Genomic DNA, 13,956 nt, shown 5'->3' with positions numbered 1-13,956 from the left:
TATTTTTTCTTCCTTTTTTCCACTACACTTCATATGAAAATGCAGAGTGTATTGCGATTGACATGACAAACTTCTGTTTTCTTGGTTTTTTTCTTTTTTTTTTTCTTTTTTATAATGTTTATTTCATTACAATATCGATTTATTCTGTTAATGCAGGTAACAATGAACAATTGATTACAAACAAATGAGATAAAAAAATTTTCAGTTGGAATCACCAAAGCAAATTATCATCTAACTTCATAAAACTGTCCAATCAATTTTCCCTGGGTACTGTTCTTCCATATCACAAAATAATGCTGCACATTCATCACGTTCATCAGTTCGTTTACAACTATCAAATAATTTGGCGGCAGTAACGAGAACAACTTTTTCAAGAAGTGGTGCGGAAGCACGACGAAACTCTCGACGTGCTGCAGCTAATGCATTGAGTTGTTGTGAAACTGTATCTGCAATAACGGTATAGCTTACAGCAGTACATTTTCTTCTATATTTTTCTTTCATTCTTTTTTGTTTTTTTATCTTTATAGTTAGCGAGAAACATTTTGAAGAATGGATAAATGAAATAGATACAAATGAAAAATAATGCGCAAAAACAGTAAAAATAATCTGAAGCAATAAAACTTTGCAAGCATCAATGAATGTTACTCTCATCGTAGATAAACACACAAACGGACATATGGCAAAGATAATCGACTGAAAATTAAAGAATGAGATTAGTTTCTCATGATAACTATGCTTTAACAATAATGATGAAAGCAAAGATTGAAAGATTTATTCTAATTCAATCAAGACGTCCATCCGAATTGCTCAGGAATCGTCAAGATTTATTGATTCATCAATAGTAGACAGCGAAAAAAAAAAGTCTTACTAAACTATAGTAATTTACCTGATGACGTGCCACTTTTTTGTGCATACACTGTGAAAGTAGTCATATGTAAAAATGCATTTTCCAAAGGCTGACATCGGATTTTAAGAGCCCATTCACAATTTTCAATTTTCGTTAATGCTTCATCAAATCGTCCCTCCATTACCTGATAAGAAAAATAAATTATAATCAAATTTCATATATACTTTGTTGTAATTCACCACCTAAATCTTACAATTCCTTGTTTTTTTTTTTTTTTTTTTTTTTTTTTGTTTTTTGTTTTCTCCGCTATCATCACAATTCAAGCACTTACTATGTATTATAAAAAAAAATAAAACAATATAAAATAAAGCTCCCGGACCTCTAAACTCATATCAACTAGATTTGAGAGTAACTAAAATATTGAAAAGCAAAATAAACCTATAAATGTATTACTGAAATGAACGACTTTGATCTTGAACTGAGAAAAAAAAAATTCAAACTTACATCTATGTAAGCAATCCGTCGCATGATAATTGCATGAAATGTATCTAGAGAATGCTTATGTGCAAGGTTTTTGCATTGTTCCAAAATTGATAGCGCTACATGCTCCAAATTATTTGAAGTATATAACATTGCTAATGTTATATCACACCTAAACAAAATAGTGTTTATCATCTGCTATTGATTAAAAAACAATCTTTAAATTATTAATTATTGAACTAAGTTTCTAATAAATGATTACCTTAGCTTTAGTCTTAAATCTTTTGAATTCTTCACTCTCTCAACATTTCTTCTCGCTATATTTATTGCTTCCTGAAGATCACCTTTGGAGTGAACCAAAATGGCTTTCCTGCAATATTTGAATTCAGCAAAATTCAATAATACCATGATAAAGAACAAAATTAAAATGCTTCCTAATAAACCAACTAAAAAATTTTTTTTTCTTTTTGGAATTTCACAGACTCGAACTTCAAACCTCAAATCGGCTTCTGGAGGAGCTAATTGTTCAATTATTAGAAGCCACTGATCAGCAGCAATCCAGTCACCAAAGAAGAAAGCTCGATCATATTCAATCAACGATTCACATAATTTCCAGTGAAAGGCACACTAAAATTACGAAAATGTTTTCGTAATGAATAAATTAATACCAATGTTTTAACCAACTTAGTTTGATCTGATCAGCAAATCCAACTGCAAGTTTACTTCTTTGAGTCAGTCTCTAACTTATCATACTATCTATTTTAAAACTGTTCATTTTATTTGCTCATTTGTAAAACCATTTATCTTTTTCCGTTTTATAATTGAAATAACCATTTCCAATTAAATATTTCCACCAAATCTAGATAGAAAAAAATACCTGCCAGTTGTTTTTCTCCGTAAATCGCACCTTCAACTTCTTCACCACTGTGCGTGCCTCATCAAACTGTCCGTTCAAAGCATGAGCATAAGCGATATTTACAGCAGCAATTACCTAAAGCACAAGCAAACTTGTTCTCATAATTCATAAAATCGAAAAAAAGTTGGAAGAAAGAAAGAAATTCAAATTCTTCATACACTTTTTTAATGAGTACGAAATAAAGTTTCAACAGCATTAACTGATAGACTGATTAATTAACAAGTTACTAATTTAATGCTAGAGTTTATATTCTTAAATGTAGCATAACAATCTTTATTTTTTTTTTTACTAATTTTTCTTTTCTGCTTAAATAATAGAATAAAGAAGTTTTGATGTGAATTGTAGATGATAAGAATTAAAAAAAGATTCAACATAAAATAATTAAGCAAATGGAAGATCTTACATGAGATTCAGTATCATATCGTTGACACCACTGATCACCTGGATTAAAATAGAGGATACGATTGCAATCGCTAATAGCTGAATCGACGAAACCATTTGCAAGTTTTATTGTTGCAGAAATTACACGGGCAGCTTCATTCACAAGACGTGATTGAGATTCTCGATCAACACCATAATCAGCACCAGCACATGCTTGTAATCCCTTTACCATACTGAAATTTTAGATTTCACATAAATCAAAACATTTTATGGAGTAAAAGAATAGTTTAAAACAATTCTACTACTTTAGAGCGCTCTGAAATGAATAAGAAGCAATTTTATTTGCTAACTCTCAATGATTGTTCTGTTTCAGAAATAAACAAAAAAAAAAGGTTAAGAATACTTAGAGAAGTGTCAAAATAATACACCACTACCTTTTTGGGTCATTAGCTGATTTTGCTAGACTAATGCAATTTTGTAATGTAGCACAATCATTGAGTTGCTTAATAAATGCTCGTGTATCAGCCTCTTCAGCTTTGATCTTATCATCTTCCTCTGTTGTTTCCTGTGTTTCACCATTATCAATCGACATTGATGCAAGAAGTGCAGCCGAAATAAAATGAGCTAGAAGTTAATTTCAAAGTTTTTTGATTTCAGTTTTATTCTTTCATGTTATCTCAAATTTGATAATTATCAAAAAAGAATGCTGCAAAATGTAAACATTACTTTTCGATTCATCAGTTGAATCATTCTCTCCAGATGGATTTAAATCTTCATCTGCATCGATTGCAGCTTGTTCAACTTCAGCTAACCGTAAACAAACTAAATCGTGACTGGTTTGCGCTTGATGTACTGCTTCGGAGAGAAAATGACGAGCATGATCCCTGTAAGATGTGTCTTTACTAACTTCTTTTTCAAATTCCACGGAATTGAATTTAATTTCGAACAGAAAAAAAAGTTAAATCTGAATCCATTAAATACGAAATGTATTAAATCCTCTTCAAAAGATCTATTAAATCAAACTTGCTAAAGAATCGTAGCTATAAATAGTAGAATATAATCACATATTCATTTTGCTATGGCTATGTACCACTAAATTATAAAGTTTAGTTTTTTAAATAACTAAAATAATATTTCCACTACTGATATATAAATAGGCAAATATTAAAAGCGAAGAAATCACAATACTCGAAATTTGTGCAAGCTTTCGAATAACGGACGCTAACATATGCTAAAACGCCGCATCAAAACTTTTAACCATAACTTACTTATATCCGAAAATTCGAGCAAGTCGTGCATGCAATAGAGGTGCATAACGTAACGGACGTTGATCGGTAGCCGTAATTGAACGGTTTATATTATTCGTTTCATTAATGCGTATAGCCGTCCAATCAAAGAACTGTTGCAATGCTTCACCAGCTTCAAATATATTATGAGATCGTATTGCATTCATCATATCAACTAAATGCTGAAAATGATAATTCTAACAGAATAAATTATTTAAGCATACAGGAAAAAACAAAAAAAGGGAAATAATTCTTAAAAAGATGTAAATATTAATAAGATTTTCAAAATTAATAATTATATTACAAATGTGTTATAATTCAAAACGTGCAAGCATATAATCATACTAACTGTGATAAATTTATATCAATGTAATAAATTACGTGTTTACAATTTCTATGATAAACTTATGTAAGACAGCTTCTATTATCATAATAGAATAAACAGTTACTGAAGTAGCCATTAGCAATATATTATTTAAAAAACTTAAACTCACAAAATTTTTTAATAATTTTAAATCGCAACAAAATAAAAAGAAAGAAGCATAACTACTAACAACAAGCGGTAAATCAGGATAATGCTTCTTGATGAAATCACATGCAGCCCTGAGCTGTTTTTCTTCCATTGCATCATCTGGTGAAACATGCAATGCATGCAACTGTCGACTGATAAGAGCTCGAGCTCTACTTGAAGAAAGTAGCTCAGTTAATTGTGGTTGTGCACCAGGATGTTGCTGTAATTCATAGAGTGTTGTAGATGGTAGTGATGTATTAACATTGAAAAGACTCCTCCTACAGTGCTTTTCTTCATCGTCAATTTTGACTGTTTTTTTCTTTCTATTCGCTGGTGATATTGATGCTTTCAAAAATTCTTCACTCATTCTTGTAGCTCTGAAAATGACAAGTAAAAATATTCGAAATTTTATTTTGTTATTTTGTAAAAGCAAATTTTACATCATTAATATCTCAAATTAACTAATACATGCACAGCTTACTCGTTGAAATAACTAATGTTCAAGCTATTAGCAGTTATAATCAAATTATTCCATTCATTCTACTGAATAACTTATCAACAGTAAATGATAAAAAAATAAATTTACTTGTCTTTAATTGGTGTAACTCTCAAATGCGTTATATCATCTATAAGAGGAGCCAAATGCGTATCACCTAAACATTTAATTCACGTATATTTTTTAAGATGCTAAAAATATGATATTATGAGTAAAAGGAATTTGTTGTTTGTTTGTTTAATTTAAGAATATCGCAAGAGCAACGAAATTATCAAAATGGCACCAAATGAATACTGGAATAAGTTATATAATGCAAATAAAAATTCAAAAGTGTCAATTTGTAAAATTAAATAAAATCGATATCATATTTTCACAGTAAATATGAGGAAATACCTGATACAGATGACGCAGAAGCGGTCAATTTAGATATGTTCTTAGCATAACCACCAAAAAGATCACTACGAGCAGCGGGACGAGAATCATTCAACCATTCCAACCACTGCTTATGTGATCGCTGAATTTGCGTGACACTTTGACAAGCTTGTGTGACTGCCAACTTAAATTAAATTTATAGTATTTATATAAATTTAACATTATAATAATATGTCGCTTCATATTTTTTTTTTAAAAAAAAGTTTCATTTTTATATTAAACTGATGCATCAGAGATGTTATTTTTTTAATCAAAATCAAATATAATTTTGACCATGAAAATTCGTAAAGAATTGAAATGTGAAGAAATAAAGCCCGTAAAGAGTTAGTGAAGTAACAAGATGACCAGACAAATTACCTTGCGAACAAAAATGCCAATAAGACTTTTAGTCAAAGCGAATGGCTGTCCCAAACGATCCAGTTTCCGAGGTTGATAAAACAATTCATCACGACGGATAAGTATTTCCACATTCCCACGATGACTATCTATTCTGCAAAAATATTCATCCATTTGAAGTCAAAAGTTTAAAATAATGCAGAAATTTAAACTAATCGAATGTGGTTACCAATTTCCCCTAATCTCTTTTTTTTTTTTTAAAAAAAAAGTTTCATTTTTATATTAAACTGATGCATCAGAGATGTTATTTTTTTAACCATATAATTGAAGTGGAATAAGTCTTAAATATATTTTTAACTCTTAAAGTAACCATTTAATTATGAAGAAAAGCAAACGTACTTTGCCATAAATTCCAAAAATAAATTTAATGAAACTTCTTGCAATGGTGCCATTATCATATCAATTGTTTCCGGAAAGCTTAAATTAACTGCATTTAAAAGCTCATATACCAATGATGATAACTGATAGTGCTCCTTGTGTGTAAATGGCTTTAATCGATGATTTGTATCCAAAACTCGTATAAGAAGATATATGGCAAGCTGAAATACGCAGAAAATTTCTTTAGTAAATATTATAATAGAAATTTTACTATTTTTTTTTTCTTTTGGCATCATCCAAATGTGAATCATTCTTATGGCAAGATTGGCAAGATTTGATTTATTCATACGAAAATTAAAAAGTAGAAAACAAACCCGAAATGGTGTAACCGGTTCACCAGGTGAATTATCGAAAACGAAACTGAATGCCTCATCTAAGCTGAAGCTAGAATGAACCAAATCCTCTGCCATGCCAGTTTATTCTCTCTATAATTTAAAAATTAAACATATTTCGATGGATGTTTCATATAATTTTATATGTATGTATTATATATGAATTTTGACTTATACCCAAACTAATAAGAATTAATTTGAAAAGTTGATTTGCTAAATAACATAAAATTGCTTTATCAAATAACCAAATAAAATAGAAAATCTGAAGAAGAAATGCTTATGAAAGTGTTTTAGGTCTAGAATATTTTAATCTGTAGTATTGTTTCTGTACCAATTCAAATATGTATAGAAGGAAATAATAAAAGCAAAAAGATGATAAATTTAAGCAGGAAATGCTTTTTACCCATATTTTTAGGCAATCAATTTTACGGATGCAAACCATAATGCTAGAATTCAAAATTGAAACGTTCGAATTTCTTATAACTTTGCATATCAATGCGATCACTGTTACATTTATATATTTCATTTATTTGATAGTGTTTTCGTCTTCTTTTATCATACAACAAATTCAAATATTCACAACAATAATAATAAAAATAGTACTAATAACAACAATAATAACAATAATAAGTAGCACTAAACAGCAAATGAGACAGAGAATCCCGAAAAATACTTCAACAGATGTTGAAAATGCAATTGATTAAATATAATCAGTTCCAAACATTAAAAACATGAAAGGAAAAAAGAAATTTTAATTTGAAAATTTGCGGAAAGAAAAAAAAACTCCACCTTGAAGCAGTTGCTTAAATTATCAGAAGAAATATCACATTTTGACTTTATCGAAAATTTCGAATTAAATGACTCTCATTAACATTTTTCTCTTCCTTCATCGAAGAAGTAATACTTTTCGAACAATATAATTTAATAAAGAAATAATTAATTAACAAATTATTAACTACTAAAATATAGTAATCTAATTGCATCAGACTATACTGTGTGCTAATCTCGCCGATATTCTCAAACAAGGTGTGTGATGAGAATAACGGTTGAACTAAACTTAGATTACAGTACGAAATAATGACAGCGAATAAAATATAGAAATGCTATTCTTAATGAAATATATTAATGCAAATAATGGCAAGAACAATGTTTATAATAGGCACTTTAGTGATATTAACGGGAAAATAATACAAAAGAAAGTGAAATATGAAGAAAAATTTTCAAACTGAAGAAAAAGCTGAGGAAAAAATTTCAAAACTTTAACAAACTACGAAAATTTAAAGGGTATGTAAATAAGAAAATGAGCAAATTAGAACAAAAATAAAAATAAAAATGTATATTATAGCGTAACATTCGAAATCATCTCCAATAATCAAGTTCCAAATTTCCAATTGATTTCCATTCATGCAAACTACTATTCAGAAGAGATGAACGTGCATTTGTGATCAAAGTAATAGCTTATCAGATTCAAACAAATTCAAATGAAAACGAACAGTTAGGAAGACGCAAGCGTACCATAACTATGTTCAGTATCTAATTACATCAGTGTATAAAGAACATCCAAAAACATTACAATAAAAACCTGAACAAATTAACAAAGTCAAATAGTTGCCCATCACACATCAAAAAAAAAAACAAGACAAAACAAAAGGTGAAAGGTCCTCACCATATAATTTGGAAAAAGACATCCAAAATTGAAATATAAAAAAACAAGCAAACAATTCAGCAAAATAAACAGTACCAAAACTTTCGTTGCCGATATTCTTTAATTTCAAAATATTTCTGATTGTCGCAAAAGTTCAAACATATCAAGGAAGAGCCATTGTTGAAAGTGAACAAGTAAAGAACGATACTTCATTCGATAGTTGAATTCGAAACGCTACATTATCCGGCATTTATTCTTCACTTTCTTATTCTTTTTGCTTCCACCATAAGAAACTGTACCGTGATTCTAAGAGAAAATATCATATTCAATCAGATAGCAATCAGATCTCATTTAAATATTTCGAAATTCAATATTTTATGTCTACAGAATACTTGCTCAGACATTAGCAATAAATAATTACATAAGAGACTCAATTATGCAGCATCAGCTGCAGTGAGATAATAGTTCAAATAAGAAAAATATTGTAAGAGACACATTCCCTTTCGCTTATCAGGATTAAATGAAAGTACTTTTCATTCATAATAGTATGAATAGTACAACCAATTGAGTTTCGTAGATATGCAAAGGGATAAGGCTCCACGCAGCCAATCATAATCTACTTGTATTAAATTTGAATTAACTCAAAAATAGATATCATGTAATAAATAGTTTGAAAAGATGAATTTCTTTTTTAAAAAAATGGTGCAAAAAATGGCAAACTATAGTGCATTCCAAAACAAGACATTTTTTTTGTATAAGAATGTTTTTTGTAAAAAAAATAAGAACGAATATGCGGAAAGGACTTACTGTATCGTTATCCTCATCACTTGGAAAACTTTTTACAATCCGAACTAATTCATGGAATGCCGCATCCACATTAACTGGTGGATCTTTGGCTGAAGTTTCAATATATGGAACTTTAAGCCGATCGGCTAGTTCCCGCCCTTGTTGTTCCGTTACTTTTCGCTGACTTACTAAATCAATCTAGAAATTATTGTTATTAATGTTCAATTTAGCAAAATTTCATTGGAGCAACCTTCATTTATAATACTAGCAATACAGAATATTTTATTTGGTAATATAGACCAAGAAGCTATAGTGCTTCCTCAAAACTACGAATACTGATTAATGAATATGCAAGTATATAATGGATTGTTTTTGTCGACTCAAACAAAACTTCCTGAACAGATTATGATGCTCAGTTCAAGGGAAGGAAACAGGAAAAGAACGAGGATGATAGGACATAAGCAAGATTAAACATGAGAATAAAATTACATATAAAAAGATTTAAATAAGACTATCAATCATAACAGAATAATCAGAAGATGACCAGATGTTGGCTGCTAAAACAGTAATTAATGAGAAAAACTTCATTAAAGATTACCTTATTTGCCACTAACAATACAGGATATTCTGTTTTATCCTTAACTCGTAATACTTGATCAAAAAGCTTCGGTGCTTCTTCAAAACTACGAACATCGGTTACTGAATAAACCAAAAGAAATCCTCGGCCGTTACGCATATACTGTTCACGCATAGCAGAAAATTCCTCTTGTCCGGCAGTATCCAACACTAAAAATTCATTACTAATCCAATATTAATATAATGGAGACATAAAAAAATGGAACTATCGATGAACTCAGTATATAAATTTCACAAGCTTCAAACCAGGTATCATCTAACCAGTAGACTAATGAATGATTTGCAAATTGGCTTTGTAAATCATTTCTAACTGGATAAGTTTAAGTAGCCATAATTGACATACAAAGTCGTCCTACCAAAAAAAAAAGACACCATACAGTGAATGATCAGAAATTTTTCATTGGAAAAACTTTTATAATTATCAAAATACATATAACCTATCACTTCCTCTACTTATTCCTTTTAAATCAGCTTTTCTACCTAAACTTATCCAATTAGATGAAAAATTGGTCTAGGTTTCCAACATGATTAAGCACAGTATAAAAATCTTAATAATCTAATTCAAGAGACAATACATAATTCTACTATATATATTTCCAAACTATCCAAACCAATCAAAATTTATCGAATATGCATTTTATATTTCGCTCCTATTAGAATAAACATTCAAAGCGCTATAAGCATAATGAAAGCATTTATTTTCGATAAACGTAAAAATCTAAACGATTCGGTTTTAGGTTAAAAAAAATGCCACAGAAAGTTAATTAAATATATACTCACCATCCATGATAACCCACTGGCCATCAACTTCGGCATGAATAATATATTGATCCTCTATTGTTGGATCATAATAATCAACGAAATGTTTCTAGAAATTAAACTTATATTCATACATTATTTGTTATACTTACTGTATTACTCGCCTAATGATAGCACTGGTGTTTGTGCAGATTATCTTTCAATCCAATGATTCATGATGATATTACAATTACTATTATGAAAGTAAGGAAAAAATCAATATGAAGACGAAAATTGTAAAACAAAAAACCTGGAAGAATTGTATCGTTAAGGAAGACTTGCCTACACCACCTTCACCGATAACTACTAATTTATATGTCGGTAATTTCGAGTCATCATCTGGTGGCCTTTTCGAAGTCGCCATCTTTTAGAAATGCTGTCCTAAAAATTCAAACTATTAGATTTGAAATGAGTAGTGCTTTTCAAATTGAGACGACACTAATGATCCATTGAATGCTTTTGTACTTTTACAACTTACAAACAAAAGTCAGCTATAAAGTTATTCGTGAAAAAACAAAAAAGAAGCAAAAACAAAAACTAAAAAAATAGCATAATTTGCAGTTTAAAGAAATTATAGTCACATAAATTTTATAGAAGCAATAGCATGTAATGCACAACAATAATTTCAACTGTTGTTAAGCATAACAATAAAATGTTATCAAAGGAGATGGTAATAAAACACTTACTTCAATATTATAACAATCTTACCCTATTTTTGCTCATTTTCACATAATATTTTGTATCAATTCTATTTACAACAACTTCTGATTAAATTCATACATTAAGTTTGAATTGGAAGTTTTAATTTAATATTCTGGCAATTTTCTACAAATAAGAAAAAAAAAGATGAAAGATCGATCCATCATTACATTCTGCACAATTTTATCATATCTGTTTACTCCATTTATAATAAATAATAAAATTTGAATTACTGGAAAACAAAAAAAAAAACTCATCCAAACAAATAGAATGGAAGAAGCATTATTTCACGCGGCCATAATACGTACAGTTTACAGTTCATTGGATTATATGTGAATAAAAAGATTTATTTGATAGGTATGATAGTATTTTAAAAATGAATATTCTTTTAAACTAAAATTCAACGTATTTTCTCATCGTTTTTTCTTTTATCGTTTTACATGAGCAAAAATGAAGTAATAAGAATAAATGCAAAATAAAATAAACTACATTAAATTAACAAGTTTGAAAAAAAAAAAAAAAACGAATAAAATTTAATAATAGAAATGAAATTTAAAAAAAAAAAAAATTGTTTAAAAAAGAAAAATTCCAAATTTACATGCTATAATCAACTAATTATGTAAAAAAAAAAGAAAAAAAAAGCAATGATCTATATATAATTAATAAATGTAACAAATATATTTGATTGATTATAAATGATGACGTAACGTTTCAAAAAATGTTAAATATTTAAGTGAAATTTATTAAATTATCAAATTAAAAGAAAAGGAATGAAAATTTTAAAATCTAAATGAAAAAAAAGATCAAAAATGAAATAGAAATGAAATTTATAAAAAAAAAAAATGAAATTAAAAAATAATTAAAAAAGAATTTCAAAATTTATAAGCAATAAATAATTGATTAATTCTCAGCTGAACTCTTCTAGCAATTCATTTTCCTTTTTATCATCGCTTTTCTATTTTTTCAAATAAAAAATTCCAATTTTTCCTCTTTTTTTTTTCTCTCCTTCAGAATAGTTAATTAATTATAGTATTAATTAAGTTTAATTACAATTTAATTATTTAATATTTTCTTTTTCCTATTTTTTACAAATAAACAATTCCAATTTTTCTTCTTTTTTTTTTCTCCTTTAATTAATCATTAGTATTAATTAAGTTTAATTACATATATTAGATTGCTTAATAATTAATTATTAATAAAATTATCTGATGGAATATTTGAAAAAAATTTGAATCATAAACTAATAGTAAATGAAAAATTAAAATTAAATGAATAAAAATTGACATTGATCAAATAAATGCCCAAAAAAAAAAAAAAAAAAAAAAGAAAGAAAGAAGCGAAGTGTAACATTGTGGTATTGCTCGTTTAGAATGATTCAAAACGATGTAATTATTTCATTAGGTTATCTTAAATATGGAAAAATGATCACACACACACACATACATATTGAGAGAAAGGGAAAGAGAAAGAAAGAAAGAAAGAGAGAGAGAGAGAGGGAAAGAGAAAAGATAAAAAGAAGAGAAAATTTTATGAAAAAGAGAATAAATTTAACAAATAATTTAAAAAGTTTGATAAAAAAAAAAAAAAAAGAAGGATGGTTGTGAAGTCTTCTGCTTCATTGCAGTTATATTTATACAATTGAAAATTCAAAGAAAAAAAAAGAAAAAAGAAAAAGAGAAAAAAAAAAAAAAAAAAAGGGTGACAAGGAAGAAAATTAGAAATTGTCACCATTTATGCATTAACGGAAATAAAAATTTTTATTACATCATTTCATCTTTGACATTTTGCCACTACCGCAGCAACAGTATATTACAAAAAAAAAAGGATTTTAATTGAAAATCAATACGAAAATGTTGAATGAATGAAATTGGCAATGAGAAAACAAAAAACAAAAAAAAATGAAATGAAATAAACTTTAACATTTTTCATTAAATGATTCGATTATAATGAGTAATAATATTTCATTGTATACTTTGAATTTTTTAAATTAACTTTTACATTTTTTTCTCCTCTTTCTACTTTAATTAATAAGTATTTCTTGATGAAATTACTTATGATTATTTGTTTAGAAAAAAATATAAATGTTAATACTACCTTATAATTCATTTGAATTTTTAAAATTTCACTCAATTGAAGAAATGATATAAATATAAGTAAAGGTTAATCAGTATTGTTTATTAATATTTATTGCTTATCAATTATTATTATTATTTTTTTATCATTTATCAGCATTATTATCATTTGTTAATAATAATATTTGTTATTATCATTATTATTGCTATTATTGCTAATATTATCACTACAATTGTTATTATTTCTGCTATCATTAATGCTATTTTTTATTCTTATATCTGATATTACTGATTTGTAATTTTTATTGTTTGAATTATAAATTTAAATTTCTTTCAGTTTGAATAATTTGATTTTTTAAGTTCCTAAAATTATTGTTGTTGAATAAATTTAATTGTTGCGAACTTCTTGCAAATATGCTCTGATCAGCAAATTACAATATACAATTAGTGGTATTTTTGCATTTGTTCCCATTTTACTACGAAAATTATAACTGATTTTACTTACATAATTAAAATAGTCGTAGAAAATTTTTATTTTTGTTTTTGATTTTTCTTTGAACCAAACTTCGGCTATTTGTTACTTTATTAACAGGTTTTTCCTTTTTTTTTTTTTTTTTTTGATTTATTTTTTATTTATATGGCAACTGATATATTTGCAAGAGTTAATCTAAAATGATCTCTTTATTATTATTATTTTTTTGCTTAACTTAACTTTATTTTAAGGAAACAATTTTAAATTGAAAATTTTTGATGAAATAAAAATGAATATTTAAATTTTGCTTATTTTCGTTGTCTAAATAAAATTTCAAGCGCATTACAAATCAAATAAAATATAAAATGGAGCAAAATAAGATGAAGTGAATAA

The 13,956-nt window shown here is 27.4% G+C and overlaps 2 protein-coding genes across 3 annotated transcripts; both read right to left on the bottom strand.

The window, feature by feature from the left end:
- Positions 1 to 237: 237 nt before the first annotated feature.
- On the bottom strand, positions 238 to 6,533 carry Bm8218 (Uncharacterized protein; the record flags this gene model as incomplete). Of its 2 annotated transcripts, none has more annotated exons than XM_001893588.2 (16): positions 238 to 446; positions 887 to 1,031; positions 1,352 to 1,499; positions 1,590 to 1,697; positions 1,824 to 1,954; positions 2,205 to 2,318; positions 2,647 to 2,857; positions 3,059 to 3,248; positions 3,351 to 3,508; positions 3,893 to 4,092; positions 4,465 to 4,798; positions 5,008 to 5,074; positions 5,311 to 5,473; positions 5,707 to 5,839; positions 6,085 to 6,284; positions 6,438 to 6,533. In XM_001893588.2, the coding sequence occupies 16 exons, from the start codon at positions 6,531 to 6,533 to the stop codon at positions 238 to 240; spliced, it is 2,607 nt and encodes an 868-aa protein (XP_001893623.2). The 2 variants fall into 2 exon arrangements, with proteins under 2 accessions (XP_001893623.2, XP_042932240.1); XM_043076306.1 differs by lacking the exon at positions 238 to 446 and adding an exon at positions 632 to 693.
- A 1,801-nt stretch (positions 6,534 to 8,334) lies between these two features.
- Bma-ras-2 (Ras-related protein M-Ras, putative) lies at positions 8,335 to 10,684 on the bottom strand (the record flags this gene model as incomplete). Its single annotated transcript, XM_001893589.1, has 5 exons — positions 8,335 to 8,406; positions 8,908 to 9,084; positions 9,485 to 9,672; positions 10,303 to 10,390; positions 10,571 to 10,684. 5 exons carry the CDS (start codon positions 10,682 to 10,684, stop codon positions 8,335 to 8,337), a joined length of 639 nt encoding a protein of 212 aa, XP_001893624.1.
- Between the last annotated feature and the right edge of the window lie 3,272 nt (positions 10,685 to 13,956).

This window comes from Brugia malayi (assembly GCF_000002995.4).
Source record: "Brugia malayi strain FR3 genome assembly, contig: Bm_v4_Chr1_scaffold_001, whole genome shotgun sequence".
Classification (NCBI taxonomy): domain Eukaryota; kingdom Metazoa; phylum Nematoda; class Chromadorea; order Rhabditida; family Onchocercidae; genus Brugia; species Brugia malayi.
The sequence above is the reverse complement of the archived record's forward strand: the minus strand, read 5'-3'. Positions and strand labels throughout refer to the sequence as shown.